This window comes from Thunnus thynnus, chromosome 17 (genome assembly GCF_963924715.1).
Source record: "Thunnus thynnus chromosome 17, fThuThy2.1, whole genome shotgun sequence".
NCBI lineage: Eukaryota > Metazoa > Chordata > Actinopteri > Scombriformes > Scombridae > Thunnus > Thunnus thynnus.
Genome location: NC_089533.1, coordinates 17,959,264 through 17,976,277, shown reverse-complemented (window position 1 = coordinate 17,976,277; position 17,014 = coordinate 17,959,264). Strand labels below are relative to the sequence as shown.

General features: G+C 36.6%; 1 pseudogene and 1 gene segment (V, D, J or C); both read left to right on the top strand.

Annotated features, from left to right (window-relative positions):
- The first annotated feature begins 618 nt into the window (after nt 1-618).
- Nucleotides 619-3,666, top strand: LOC137168211 (uncharacterized; annotated as a pseudogene).
- A 10,907-nt stretch (nt 3,667-14,573) lies between these two features.
- Nucleotides 14,574-17,014, top strand: part of LOC137201474 (immunoglobulin gamma-1 heavy chain-like) — an 86,835-nt gene continuing 84,394 nt past the window's right edge. Inside the window, 2 exon segments of the C gene segment in view lie at nt 14,574-14,637; nt 14,725-15,042. Coding sequence covers nt 14,589-14,637; nt 14,725-15,042 — 367 coding nt within the window.

The window sequence follows — 17,014 nt, the reverse complement described above, 5'->3', positions numbered from 1 at the left end:
GCAGACTCTACTTACACTAATATTGATGGGCCAGCATTTGAATGCTGATTTTGTAAAATCCATTTCACAAATTATACTGACACATGATGGAGGAAAAGGTATCAACTCCACAGACTCCTGTATAGTCAAAGTTGTTGAGCTTTACCAAACAATAACTGGAAACAAAGTTTAATGTCTTCTACCTCTACTTGCCTGACTGCAGAGAGGATGACAGAGAACAGTGGACACACAGTTTAACATGATGGACTATAGGACAGGACTGCTACTTTTAACTATCTACTGGGCAGGTGAAGATTTTCATTGATCTTGATCTGACATATTTTCATTTGTATCAACTCAAAGCATGTTAGGCTATTCTTTTTTGTCTTAACAGGTGCCTGGAGCCCACAGATTGACCTGTACAACCTCTGGATTCTCACTCAGCAGCATCTGGATGTGCTGGATCAGACAGGCTGGAAAGATACCGGAGAGGGTTGCAACTATCAGTAGTAGTGGTGGTAGTAGCAAATACTATTCAGTTCAAGGTCAGTTCACCATTTCCAGAGACAACAGCAGACAGCAGCTGTATCTGCAGATGAACAGTCTGAAGACTGAAGATTATGCTGTTTATTACTTTGCTTGAGATCCACAGTGACTGGAGTTGGGCAACTGTACAAAATCCTGCGGCATTCATCCTTACTGGGCTGATAGACCACAACTATATCAATTGTTTTGAGTATCAGCGACTGGAGTTGGTTGAGTAGTTGTACAAAATCTATTCATTTCTACTAAGCTGATGGATCCTGATAATGAAGTACATGTTTATGGTTTTATTTTTTGTTTTGTTTTTTAATGAATCAATGAACCAATCCCTGCATCACATTCATAAAAGCTGATCCAGAGGAAAAACAATAAATAAACTTTAAAAAACAGCAATAAAGTAGAATTTAAAATGTCACAGTGATCATGTCCTCATAAAAAGCCACAGACAATAATCTAATTGTTAAAATTGTTGTCCATGTATGAATAAACATCTACAGTACAAAAGATCCATTTTCATTGTTGATGTTAAGTGTCAAGAAAAACTAATCCTCCAGTAAGAGACACATTCTGGGATGTTTGAGCAAAAAATTATGTCATATGATTGATCTCTCAGCAGTAATGTGTGGTAGAATTCAGTGGATGAACGGCTTCTACTATGAAGTTTGTTCTCTTTGTTTTACAAATGTGTCAGCACTGCATTTAGAGAAGGCACTCAAAGGGCTGGAATAGTATATCTGTTACTTGTTAAAATCGATTGTGTTATTGACATTTTACACAAATCAAATCCTCCTGTACATTCACCAACAATAAGTGAGATGTCCTCCCTGTGTGAGGAGGAGTCAATGCAAAACTCGTTTTTACCACTACTTATACTGTATGATGGCAGAGAGGATGACAGAGAACAGTGGACACACAGTTAAACATGATGGACTATAGAGCAGGACTGCTGCTTTTAACTATCTGCTGGGCAGGTGAGTATTTTCACTGATCTTCTATCTATATCACATCACTTTTATTTGTTTTACCAGCCAATTTCACTTGACTTTGCTTTTTGTCTTGACAGGTGTTGATGGTCAGACTCTGACAGAATCGGAACCAGTGGTTAAAAAGCCTGGAGAATCCCACAGATTGACCTGTACAACCTCTGGATTCACATTCAGCAGCTATAGGATGGTCTGGGTCAGACAGGCTCCTGGAAGAGGACTGGAGTGGATTGCTTATATAAGCACAGCTAGTACTCCTATCCATTACTCCCAGTCAGTCCAGGGTAGATTCACCATCTCTAGAGATGACTCCAGCAGTAAACTCTATCTACAGATGAACAGCCTGAAGACTGAGGACACAGCAGTGTATTACTGTGCCAGAGACACAGTGAGAGACAGTAATAGGAGACTCATACAAAAACTACTTCCTCTATTTACCTCAAAGACTTGGAACATTCATTGGTCTTAATAGCAACAATAATAATTGTCCTGAATTGCTGATTTTAATGTTTTGGGTTTTTTTTGTTTTCATTCATAACCAAATTTCTTCTAACCAGTGTCTATCAAAAGAACATTGATTTAAAACATATTAATGTCTGTTCTCTACTAACACTGTGTTTGAATGTATTGCAAAAAAATCCATAAAATGTATTAAATGTTGATTCCATAATCCAATATGAAGAAGAAGTGATGTCCTGAAAGTATTAATGCATGAACAAGAACATATAATTAAATGCTGATATAAATTAGTCCACTTAGCAGATTTTCTTCCTTTGTCTTTCTCTCAGTACATGTGGCCTCAAACTCCAAATACACAGGGTGTAACTCATTTTATATGGAAGTCTGATGTTCTAATTTGACTGTATAATGAATTAATTTGTAATATACATGATTATATGACACTTTGTATGAAACAAAAAGTAAAGAAGGAATAAAGACATATGTATTCATTTATTTAAAAAAAACATACATTTTATGAATTGACCACTTTTCAAGATACTCAAAGACACTTTATATGACAATTTAAAGTACCTATAAAACAAAAACACAATAAAGGAGCAAAGTGGCACTAAGATTGGAGCAGCTTGGTCCTGGATGGTAGAGAGAGGAGGTTTGTGGAGCTGCAGGAACGAGTGTGGTGTTGGATAAATGTGCTGAATATAGAATATACCGACAGGGGCTGACATGCACAATTTTTGCTATCCTGATAGAAATTTACCAAGCATTGCAGACAAATTTAATTAAAATATGTCAGACAAGCCTTAAACATAACAGCTTAGATAGATACAAAATGAACATCTGGCTTCCAATAACTAAACTGAAAAACTAAATGCCAACAGATATCTATTTATGTACTCACTTTGAGGAGGAGTCAGTGCAAAACTTTTATGTCTTCCACCTCTACTTATCTGACTGCAGAGAGGATGACAGAGAACAGTGGACACACAGTTTAACATGATGGACTATAGGACAGGACTGCTGTTTTTAACTGCTGGACAGGTGAAGATTGTCAATCATCTTGATTTGATGTTTTCATTGACGTTATAAATGATCTGCTTGTGATTGTTTTCTTTGCTGTCTTGACAGGTGTTGAAGGTCAGACTCTGACGGAATCTGAACCAGCAGTTAAAAAACCTGGAGAATCCCACAAACTGACCTGTACAACCTCTGGATTGTCATTCAGCAGCTATACTATGGCCTGGATCAGACAGGCTCCTGGAAAAGGACTGGAGTGAATTGCAGCTATCAGTAGTGGTGGTAGTGACACATACTACTCTCAGTCAGTTCAAGGCCGGTTCACCATCTCCAGAGACAACAGCAGACAGCAGCTGTATCTGCAGATGAACAGTCTGAAGACTGAGGATTCTGCTGTTTATTATTGTGCTCGACACTCACAGTGACTGAGTTGGTTGAGCAGCTGTACAAAATCCTACAGTACTCATCATCTCTGGGCTGATAGACTCTGAGAAAGAACTATATTTTTATTTAATCTTTTGTTGTTGATTTTGTTTTTTAATGAACTCATAACACAAAACAGCAGAGGACAGAACAATTATGTTGGTAAAATCATTGTTCAGGTACATTAATATCTGTATCATAGTTGAAATCTAATGTAGGTCACAATATGAGAGTGAAAAATAATGTTGCAGTTCTTGTAAAAGATGAACACTCAAGGGCAGTCACTATCGACTATCAACACTCAGGTCCACTTTTCTTGCTGATCTAAACTAAATGATGAACTGAGTTAAAGGTTTTCACATTCGTGAGCTTGCTTCAACACATCACAAATAAAACATTTTAACTGTTGGGTCAGCAGTGACTGCAGCTTCATCTGTTAAACTTTGTGCTTATGAGACATAGTGATGAAAGCTGGATGAACTCGTCATACTGCAATAAAGAAAAGAAAATTTCTTGGCTCTTGGAGGAAAAACTAATCTTCTTCTCAAGCATCATTTCTCTCTCAGCAATAATCCACCTCACTAAGGTGACTGATCATTTTTATATGTTTGGTCTGACAGTGCAGTTTGTACTGTATGTGTGTCATCTAAACATCCAAATTCATGTTATACTAATAAACACATCACACATTTTTACTCCCACTTTCTCACAAATTAACAATTATGAAAAAATGACTAAGAAAAGGAAAGAGAAAGATTGAACAACATCTATATTGTTGGTGTCTTAGTCTGTTTTTAACACACTTTCTCTCTCTCAGTACAACACGACTCTTCTGCTCACTGAACTTTACTCTTGATGTCTCTTACCTTTTAACACTGTGTCTCCAAAATCATGCATGCACAATATATCCTTCACATCAGCCTTTGCAGTTGCAGACTCAGCTGAGTTCCCATCATGACAGTTGTACAAAGCTTCTCCCTCTTGGCTCTCATTTCAGGTGAGTGAAGTCAGTATCCGGCAGAGGAAGAGAAAGAGAGCTTTGAATGACTGCTGGCTTCCTGTCATCTAAACTCTCTGTCTATTTCAGCTGCTCAGGGTCAGTCGGACGCATTGATAGCAGAACTGGCACAATATTTGCCCAAAGTCTCCAAGGCCAATTTTCCATCACTAAAGATACTTCCAGAAATGTTGTGTGAGGTGAAGAGTCTGAAACCAGAAGATTCCGCTGTTTATTACTGTGCACGAGAGCCACAGTGACACAGGAGCCTACAAAGCTGTACAAAAACTGAAAAACACTAAATACTGTATAAGAAGCACTGAAGCATGTCAGGGCTTTAAAACATATTTCCTTTTGAATGATGGCCAATAATTAACAATGAAACACATTTCATCAATACAAAATAATTTGTCATTGTGTTGAGACACTTTATCCTGAAACATTTAGTCATCTGATGGGAGCAAATCTTTAAATGTCTTTAAACATGTCAATATCTCAAAATAACACTAATACTAATACTCACTTTCTACAAGTAGCTGACCAGCAACCGAGAAAATCAAACACACATTGACCAGAAAAACCTAAAACTTGATTTATTTTACTTTGTTTTATTAGTATAGCCAAAACAAATACAAATCATAAGTTTCCTCAAAGTCCCTTACATTTTATATGTCATATAACACCATTTATGCCTAAACCCTCAAATTCAATAACAGATTTCCTCAGTCCAAAATATTATAAAAACAGTGTTGAATGAAGTGATTTGACAAAAGCAACATAAAAACAACAACAACAACAAATTTATTTAATTATTGCATTTTCAGAATAAAGGAGGAGGCCAGGATCACAGTGACGGTGGTATCTGTTATTCCATCAGTCTCATTCCTTCAGCTGTATATTTTATCAGTTAATATTGCTCATTGCCATCTTTGCTCAGTCACAGCTGCCCTTTGCCTTTCATATTTGCTTTAAATATGCTTGCGTATAATCACATTTCAATATGTACAGTATGTTGCAGTCAGCTGAAGTTTCTGCTACTGGCAGTAATTACAGAATGATCTTACTAAATATTCATCTGTTAACATTTTCTTTTCTATTCATATGAAATGCAACAAACATGAATTGGTTGAAGTTTGCTTGGAGTTCAATAGTTAGAAGGCCTCTGGGAAGCCACTGATGAGCTTTGAGTAGTATATGTGTTGGATTGCACATCTCACACATTATAATATGCTTGATTAAGGGAAATATTGTTATTACACAAATAAGATCATTAATTCCCCAGTTTCGATAACTGAGAGTAAAGTGCAATCCAGTTGTTTCCTCCCTGTGAGGAGGACTAAATGCAAAACATTAGATGTCTTCCACCTCTGCTTATCTGACTGCAGAGAGGATGACAGAGAACAGTGGACACACAGTTTAACATGATGGACTATAGGACAGGACTGCTGCTTTTAACTAGGTGAAGATTGTCACATATTTTCAGTTGAAGTTGTCTTTAAAAGGTTACCAGCTTACAGCAACTGATTATTTTCCTTTCTTTTTTATCTTGACAGGTGTTGATGGTCAGACTCTGATAGAATCTGAACCAGCAGTTAAAAAGCCTGGAGAATCCCACAAACTGACCTGTACAACCTCAGGATTCACATTCAGTAGCTACTACATGGCTTGGATCAGTCCTGGAAAAAGACTGGACTGGGTTGCTTATATCAGTTATGGTGGCGGTAGCAAATACTACTCTCAGTCAGTTCAAGGCAGTGGTGGCAGTCAGTGGTTGTCCTCAACCAGCTGCAGCGAACTTGAGCATTCATACTATTTGGATTATTTTGATTACAAATTAATGTCATATATTTTTCATGATCTTAGAATGTCTAAATTAGATTGTCGGGACAAATGAATCACACTACTATACATTATTATACTGTACCCATGACAAAAGAGACTGGTGTGAGGTAACATTGCATTTCTTATCTCTGACTCATAATATCTATAGTGTATGTGAAATACTATACAATATACAATATAACAATATAGTATTCAAATAAATACTGCATTAATAAGTTCATTGAATCACTTCTCTTCAGCTAACATCGTGGTGATGTTTATGAGTAAAACTATAAGAATTAAGTTTTCTTTATGATCCAATCTGGTTTCACTTTCTGTTTTTATGAACTGGAGAACAAAAACACTTGAAACCTTCATCTTCAATCAAATTCTTTTAAATTAAATTTTATTTTATTTATTAGCTAAATTATTATCAGTAATATGAAATGTCTTTATGTTCAAGCCACATGACATCCATCAATGTTCAGATGTTCAATCAACCATTGGTTTCAGTTCATGTACAGTATGAAAATCACCCTGTAGACTTTGTTTGAGAAAGGAAAGCAGCATATGATATATCATATTAAATATTTATTTTGTCAAAGCTAAGATTTTGTGTCATGATAAGAACAGAAACCATATTATACATTTGTTTTGGGGAGACGTCACCACAATTTACCCAAGATCTTTCTGCCTGTATTCCTCAAGCCAATCAGTCCCCTGTTACTTAAATATTGCTGCACTTCTGCCAATCTGTCTTTCAGACGTACTATTGCGCATTTGTGCTACTGCATGTAAAACACCCATTTGCATGCTCTTTTACTCACCATTTCAGCATGTCTGATTCAATCTTTTTGTGGATGAGTCATTAGAGATCATTGAGATCATTGAAGAAAATCCTGCTGATATTTTACACATTGCAATGTGCATCAAAAGACGAGCTCTCACTCTCTCTACAACTGAATCCTCCACACCACAGCTGCCAACATCTCTTTAAGACAGCATTCCAAAATCCTGCAGAGCGACCACCAAATGTGCTCCGGCACCACTTCAGGGGATCACAGTCAGTCAGCCTTTCTATGGCCCAGACTTCCTTCCAGTTCTTGACCCCGATCACACCTCGCTGCTCCCACTCTGACTCTTCCTTCAACTGTTCAAGCATATTGCGATGGGTAACAAATAACATCAAATACACAACAATTTTTACAAAATTGCATACAATTGCTCTCCTTGTTTAAAACACATGCAGCATCACTTTGGACCTAACCTAGCTCAACGCAGCCCAGCTATTGGTTCCCAAAGATCTACATTGGATCTTGTTGAACAACTTCCATTTGTTAATCTTCCTCATGATAAATCCAGCTCCTCTCTCCGAACAAAAAATCCATGTTTTCAGATGTTCTCAGATGAGAAAACACTTGGCGCTGCTAATCTGGAATTCCTGGCATTACTCTCAAAAGTCACAAGATGAAAGTTGTGCTCAAGTAGGCTATGTACAACAGCGAGCGAATGCATCACCATTCAAAGGCACTCCAGTAAGTATAACAGTAACACCTCATGGTAGAAAAGGTATGTATCATCGTTTAAATGTATTTCAGTATTTACTATAGTGGGTGAACGCATCACTGTTCATAAGGCCCAACGTTCAGCTCTTACTCTGATTGGCTTCAGTAGTAGCTATGTTCAGTGTATTGCTTCAAAGAGCTGTTACATTCAGTTCTTTATCAAAGTTAGCCCATATAAGCACTGTACATAAGGTTGATAGCTCAGCAGCTATTATTTACAACATATTTGTGAGATTATGATTAATTCTGTGGCTTTTGCAGTCTTGAATATGCTTTTAACAAGGAAACAACATACTGCAAGTTACAGCTGAGACAATGCTGCTTCACTTCTAAAAGCTACTGATTCGTTCAGTGACAATGATTACTGAGTTTAGTTTTTTAGTTTAAATATCTATAAAGATTTGTTTGTACATGTTTTTTACAACGTCTGCTACATCGTCTGATTTTGTCATGTTCATTATTTCCTAAGGCCACTCCTGCATCACTCATTACTCAACCTCCTCAGTTCCAAACTTCCTTGTCACAGTCTCACTCGATATGGGATGCTGTTCAGTTTTCTATTCCAGTTACATCTCCTCAATCATTCGGTTGGTGGGTCTTTTTCTATGACCATATTGTCGATTCTTCTCATCCTGTCATCCATGTTTTTCTTGCAGGGTAGGCCTACTATTAGCTTGTTTGCAGGTAGTTAGCCATCACAGTTTTCTGCCCCGTCTCCTTTTGTGCTCTTTGAAATTTACCCTGTAGTATTATCATACTATGTCTGGGGTCAGTTTTAGCCAAGCAGTCACACTTTTTTTGAAAAGTTGCCTTATTCATTCTGTTTCTGTCATTGCAAAGATGTCAAAACTTAAAGCCCCATATATTTGCATTCTGTCTGCTGGCATTCACTTCAATGTTAAATTTTCTCAAGCTCAGTAAATCTCCTGGTTTATTCATAACTTTAGACAAGTGCTTAAGCATGGTCTAAACCTTCAGCAATACTCTGGCCACTCCTTCAGGATAGGTATCACTTTCACAATTCCTATTATCCTCTATGGTCAGAAATCCCTCAGGCCTTATGTCCAAGGGGTAAATCGTGCATATAGCTGCTTTTTTTTGTTTGTTTCTTTTTTTCTTGTTTACAGCTGTTTCATATTAGCTTTAAACTATGTGATATATCTCTCGTTTTGCTGCCTCCAGCAGCCCATTAGACTTTATCTCAGGTCAAAATCCATCCCTGTGGCCTCCGACGGCCTTTTAGCCTTTATCGCAGGATACATTCTGTCCTTCTCTGCCTGACATCATGAATCACAATAAATAATTTTTCATGTCGAATTTGCTCTTCAGTGCTCACTATGTTTGTTACATTTTCTTGTGCATTATGTTTCATAATATTCTTATCCTATCTCCTCTCAGATGGTGATCCATCCTCAGCATGGTAAGAATGCTTTCATTTATTTTGGGGGATCATGTCCAAACTCCTATCTTCATACGGGCTTATGTTTTAAGATTCTTCACATTGATTGAGTCTAATTGCCGAAACTCTTTCTGTCACTAACATCAATAAATATTGTGCACTTCAAATTGATCTCTGCTTATTGAAATGCATGTTGGTGGTTTTCCAGGTGTGTGCTGTGTTTTTGTTTTGAGATTTTTCTTGAGTAATTCTTATACATGGTATTACTTTTTTAAAACATACAACAAAAATTCATAACACGAAATGTAACTTCTGAAGAGAATTCAAACTCAGCACAAATTGTAAATTCACATCGCAGACAATTATTAATTAATTTGGCAAGAGCAACTCTAACTTTGCATTGTGATAGACATCATGCATGAATCATAACACATTTGGCTGGAAGCACAAATACAGTTTATACTGTAATTTTAACAGCCGACAAAAATGCTGGCCAAGTCCAGTCTAGTTGTTTCCTCCCTATGAGGAGGAGTCAATGCAAAGCTTGGATGTCTTCCACCTCTACTTATCTGACTGCAGAGAGGATGACAGAGAACAGTGGACACACAGTTTAACATGATGGACTATAGGACAGGACTGCTGCTTTTCACTATCTGCTGGGCAGGTGAAGATTTTCACTGATCTTAAGCTGAAGTCATCTTCAAAAAGTAAAAAACATATAACAGTTTTCTTTTTGTCTTGACAGGTGTTGATGGTCAAACTCTGACAGAATCTGAACCAGTCGTTAAAAAGCCTGGAGAATCCCACAGATTGACCTGTACAACCTCTGGATTCACATTCAGGAGCTATGAGATGAACTGGGTCAGACAGGCTCCTGGAAAAGGACTGGAGTGGATTGCTTATATCAGTAGCGGTGGTGGTTATAGCAAATACTACTCTCAGTCAGTTCAAGGCCGGTTCACCATCTCCAGAGACAACAGCAGACAGCAGCTGTATCTGCAGATGAACAGTCTGAAGACTGAAGATTCTGCTGTTTATTATTGTGCTCGAGAGCCACAGTGACTGGACTTGGTTGAACAGCTGTACAAAATCCTGCAGTATTCATATTTACTGGGTTGAAAAACCTGAACTATTTAATGTGATTAATGTCCTTAGTTGAAGTAGTTCAAGAAAATTATTTAAATCCTCTTCTCTTGCTCATCTTTTTGAGAATCACGTGATATTTTGATTTGGCCTCAATGATGCATTTTCTAAGAAAAAAAATATGTCTAAAAAGAGAAGTATATCACTATGATGTCATATATCATATTAATAAACAGAACTGTCTTCATTATTATGAAATAGCTTAAATGAAGATTTCTGCCTCCCAAAGTTTACGATCCATGCAAAATGATTTGATGTGTTTTACACCCTTAATGAAAACCATTCTAAAGATAAGATGATCACTGAACTACAAACAATAATATCTAAATGTTTAACCTGAGACTGACTTGTTAATAGTCTGATCATCTCATGTTTTCTCAGGTTTTAAGATGAAATCTATACAATACTCACTGAGTACAACAAAGGTTATGGAGCTTCAACAAACTTCAACTTCTTTTGAAGTTTCAAACTACTTCAGCAACAACGTTAAATTGTCAAAATTGTCAACTTACTTTGCAAACACCCCGCCAAAGATTGTTTTACATTTTATTTTTAAGAAAACCAAATACTTTTATGCATATCGTCACACAGATTTAAATTCCTGAGCATCTGTTTAGAGGCTCCAAGTTTCTCTGGGCTACATGTCTGTGGCTTCTAACATCTGCAAAAACTGAAAACATTTAAAACTCCAAATCACCAACTAGAACAAACAATTTGATTATTTCCACTGTAACTTCACTGCAATAATTAAATAGACATACAGAGATATTTCTCAAAAACTGATATAAAATTAATCATTATTACAGAATATTTTTCTCCTTCCTCTCTCACAGTGATTAAATATAAAAATGAATAAATTACAACAAAAAATCATCAATTGTAAGTAGCTTTAAAAATGTGCACATTAACCTGAGTTAAGTAATGTATCCTGATTTTTGACTCACCTTTTGGTGAGTTTTTAAAATTAAACCATGAATGAACATATCACAGTCAATATTAAAATTCTTTATGACAATGCAATTAAACAATTCAGTTATTTGATTCATTTATTTTCTACTTTAGTCTCAATTTGAGGAGAAATGCTGATCTTTTCATCATCAGTGAAACCTATTTAAATTAAATGTAATCAATTATTCAACAATATGTAAATGCATGTGACTCATAAGGAAGTAAAGTGTGTGTGTGTGTGTGTGTGTGTCAGTGAGAGGACAGAAGAGCTCACATCAGTTCACCACAGTGATACAAACCACTGACAGATCTGCACAAATACCCAGAGACTCATGTGACTGAAACACACACAAATATGCTCTAAATATGAATATTAATAAAGACAGTGCTCTGTGCTTAGTTGATAAAAATTAGTATTTATAAACAGTGGAAACTGAACAGTAGATACATTTTTCTGATAGACAGAAGAAGAGAATAATATGCATTGTACATGTACATTTTATTTAACTTCCACTGCAGCCAACTACAAGAAGGATATGACACATTTTTATTTCTACATTCTTTGCGCCTGCATTGTGATGCCTAGAGAAGATGGGGAAACTTAAATATCTGACAAAACTAATACCTCTATCTCTTTGAAGGTAGGAACAGATACATATATAGGGTGCAAATTTCCTTTTGCTAATTGGGCCAAATGGAAACTTAGCCATAACTTGCTACATCATAAATTAAAGATTGTCAATGTTGAACATAAACGTTTTGTTCACCTTCTCCACCAGGTCAGAAATTAGCTTTCAGGACTTTGATGTTTTACATTTTCTTCTGTTGTTGTAGATACTCTCCTTATGAAAATGTATCTGTGTTAAATATTTCCTTTTTAAACCTGTAGAGGGAGGTCTATGCAAACTCTTCCTTCCTTATAAACAGATAATCAGTAACTGTCATAGTTTGCAGCAGAAAAAAGGGGAAATTTTATACATCTGATCAGAGAGAACTGAACCACAGTGTTTATTACAGAATGAAAATTACAATTGCCTGGAGTTTATTGTTTGTCGTTACTATTCATGGTAAAAAAAAAAAAAAAAACAATTCTTTTACTTCTTTTTTAAATGTTCAACATGTGATTCTCAAGTTTGATGGATGATAATCTTCATGTGTTTGCTTACAGGAGTTCAGAGTGAGATCAAACTGGACCAGTCGCCCTCTGAGGTGAAAAGACCTGAAGAGACAGCGAAGATGTCATGTATCATATCTGGATTTGATATGACAGACTACTGTATTCACTGGATAAGACTGAGACCAGGCAAAGCTCTGGAGTGGATTGGGAGGATGAACACAGGTTCAAACTCTGCTAGCTATGCCAGCTCCTTTCAAAGCTTTTTCATCATGACTGAAACTGCGTCCAGTAGCAGTAGAAACTGCCCTGGTCAGAGTTGTGAATGATCTTAAAATTAGCTCCATATGGAGTCCCTCAAGGGTCAATTCTTGGCCCTCTACTGTTTAATTTGTATATGCTCCCACTTGGGTCCATCATTCAACAATACAACATATCATATCAGTCCTATGCTGACGACACACAGTTATACATATCTGTTTTTGCCAACCACCTTAACCCAGTGGATGATCTCATCCAGTGCATTACTGAAGTTAAATATTGGATGGCCAAAAATTTCTTGCAGTTAAATGAAGACAAAACGGAGATTCTTTTAACAGGTCCGAAGGCTTTGAGGCACCAGATTAACTCTTTGTTAACTTCCCTATCAGTAAAACCCTGCGATCATGTCAAAAACTTGGGTGTGATCCTGGATTCTGATCTTAACTTTCAGAAGCACATTTTCAGTATCTCTAAGACTGCTTTTTATCATCTTAGAAATATATCCAAAGTTAGATCTTTCTTTACAGTCTGATTCTGAAAAGTTGGTTCACGCATTCATTTCCAGTTGACTAGACTATTGTAATGGACTCTTTGCTGGACTGGCAAAGCAAACACTTAATTAACTCCAGTTTATTCAGAATGCTGCAGCCAGAGTATTAACCAAAACCAGAAGGTGTGAACACATCACTCCTGTTTTAATTTCTCTTCACTGGCTCCCAGTAAAGCAAAGAATTGATTTTAAAATACTTCTTGTGGTTTTTAAAGCTATGAATGGCCTAGCTGACACCTACGTTGTTGACATGCTCTCTGAATACACGCCAGATAGACCCTTGAGATCATCAAATAAAGGTCTCCTCACCATACCTAGAATAAATACTAAATCAGCTCATGGTGCCTTCAGGCATTATGGTCCTACTCTTTGGAATTCTCCACCACATGAACTCAGGAGAACAGCGTCTTCCTTTAAAAGCAGACGAAAAACATATCTTTTTTCACAAGCTTTTAGTTAGGTTAATGGGTGAAACCTTCTTTTTAGAAACAGTATTATTATTGTTATTTCTTTTAACAATGATAATGATATTTTTTTCTTTCTTATATGTTTTTATATGTTTTTATTTATGTAACATCTTCTTATTTTATGTTTTATCTTATTTGTTTTATATATGTAACGTTAATGTAATATATTTGTTATGTATGATCTTTACTTGTTTTTAAGCACATTGAGTTTACGCTTGCTGTATGAAATGTGCTATATAAATAAATTTGACTTGACTTGACTTGACAAAAGCACTTTGAAAATTGAATGAATCAATGAACCAATCCCTGCATTACATTCATAAAAGCTAATCCAGAGGAAAAACGATTGTTTAGCAATAAACATTAAGAACAGCAATAAAGTAGCATTTAAAATGTCACAGTGATCACATCCTCAGAAAAAGCCACAGACAATAATCTAATTGTTAAAATTGTTGTCCATGTATGAATAAACGTAATAGTACATCTAGTTACAGTACAAAAGATCCATTTTCATTGTTGATGTTAAGTGTCAAGAAAAACTAATCCTCCAGCAAGAGACACATTCTGGGATGTTTGCGAAAAATATTATGTCATACGATTGATCTCTCAGCAGTAATGTGTGGTAGAATTCAGTGGATGAACGGCTTCTACTATGAAGTTTGTTCTCTTTGTTTTACAAATGTGTTATTACTGCATTTGCCTTAAAGAAGGCATTCAAAGGACTGGAATAGTATGACTGTTACTTGTTAAAATCGATTGTGTTGTTGACATTTTACACAAATCAAATCCTCCTGCACATTCACCAACAATAAGTGAGATGTCTGTGTGAGGAGGAGTCAATGCAAAACTCGTTTTTACCTCTACTTATACTGTATGATGGCAGAGAGGATGACAGAGAACAGTGGACACACAGTTAAACATGATGGACTATAGAGCAGGACTACTGCTTTTAACTATCTGCTGGGCAGGTGAGTATTTTCACTGATCTTAATATGACATAGTTTTTATTTGTTTTACCAGCCAGTTTCACTTGACTTTGCTTTTTGTCTTGACAGGTGTTGATGGTCAGACTCTGACAGAATCTGAACCAGCGGTTAAAAAGCCTGGAGAATCCCACAGATTGACCTGTACAACCTCTGGATTCACATTCAGTAGCTACTACATGGCCTGGGTCAGACAGGCTCCTGGAAAAGGACTGGAGTGGATTGCTTATATAAGCACAGGCAGTTTTCCTATCTATTACTCCCAGTCAGTCCAGGGTAGATTCACCATCTCCAGAGATGACTCCAGCAGTAAGCTCTATCTACAGATGAACAGCCTGAAGACTGAGGACACAGCAGTGTATTACTGTGCCAGAGACACAGTGAGAGACAGTAATAGGAGACTCATACAAAAACTACTTCCACTATTTACCTCAAAGACTTGGAGTATTCAGTAGTCTAAATACCACTTGTCCCGAATCACTGATTTTAATGTTTTTTTATCCACATTCCTTCTAACCAGGGTCTATTAAAAGAACATTGAATTTAAACATATTAATGTCTGTTCTCCACTAACACTGTGTTTGAATGTATTGCAAAAAAATCCATAAAATGTATAAAATGTTGATTCCACAATCCAATATGAAGAAGAAGTGATGTCCTGAAAGTATTAATGCATGGACAAAAACATATAATTAAATGCTGATATAAATTAGTCCACTTAGCAGATTTTCTTCTTTTGTCTTTCTCTCAGTACGTGTGGCCTCAAACTCCCAATACGCAGGGTGTAACTCATTTTATATGCAAGTCTGATGTCCTAATTTGACTGTATAATGAATTAATTTGTAATATACATGATTATATGACACTTTGTATGAAACAAAAAGTAAAGAGGGAATAAAGACATATATATTCATTTATTTAAAAAAAAAAAACATACATTTTATGGATAGACCACTTTTCAAGATACTCAAAGACACTTTATATGACAATTTAAAGAACCTAGAAAAAAAAAACACAATAAAGGAGCAAAGTGGCCTAAGATTGGAGCAGCTTGGTCCTGGATGGTGGAGAGAGGAGGTTTGCAGGGGCTGCAGGAACGAGTGTGGTGTTGGATAAATGTACTGAATATAGAATATACCAACAGGGGGTGACATACACAATTTCTGCTTTCCTGATAGAAATTTGGGTGGTATCTTAATATCAAGCATTGTAGACAAATTGAATTAAAATATGTCAGACAAGCCTTAAACATAGCAGCTTAGATAGATACAAAATGAACATCTGGCTTCTAATAACTAAACTGAAAAACTAAATGCCAACAGATATCTATTCATGTACTCATGGTGAGGAGGAGTCAATGCAAAACCTTGATGTCTTCCACCTCTACTTATCTGACTGCAGAGAGGATGACAGAGAACAGTGGACACACAGTTTAACATGATGGACTATAGGACAGGACTGCTGCTTTTAACTATCTGCTGGGCAGGTGAAGATTTCCACAGATCTTTATTTGACATATTTACATTTGTATTAACAACAATGCATGTTAGGCTCTTTTTTCTGTCTTAACAGGTGTTGATGGTCAGACTCTGACAGAATCTGAACCAGCAGTTAAAAAGCCTGGAGAATCCCACAGATTGACCTGTACAGCTTCTGGATTTGACTTTGGTGGCTCTTGGATGGCTTGGATCAGACAGGCTTCTGGAAAAGGACCGGAGTGGATTGCAACTATCAGTAGTGGTGGTGGTAGTACCAAATTCTACTCTCAGTCAGTTCAAGGCCGGTTCACCATCTCCAGAGACAACAGCAGACAACAGCAGTATCTGCAGATGAACAGTCTGAAGACTGAAGATTCTGCTGTTTATTATTGTGCTCGAGAGCCACAGTGACTGGAGTTGGTTGAACAGCTGTACAAAATCATACAATACTCATCTTTACTGACAGACAACAAGGATTCTTCTGCTTCTTTTGTGTTCATTGTTATGTTGGTGCTTCAGTACATTGGATGGAAGCTGCAGGGAAACAGATGACTTGCACAGAGCTTTAATCACTAACATCTCCCTTCTCACAAGTGATTAACTTCTCTTGGATGTCATATAAAAATAATAGTTACCATCCCTGTTTTAAAACTCTAGGGGGCAGCCAAGTACTGATTAGGTTTAACATCAGTAAAGTCCATAGTAAGCAATGGCAGGGAAGGAAATGAGTTACCCACTTTCTGCCATGAAATAGCCAAAATCTATTATAATGTCCTATCCAGTTATGCTGTGCACCACTGTGCACCATGTGCACACCGATGGTCATTTGTAATGCAAATAGGATCAAATGATATAAATTGTATCGATAATTGTTGTGTTAATGT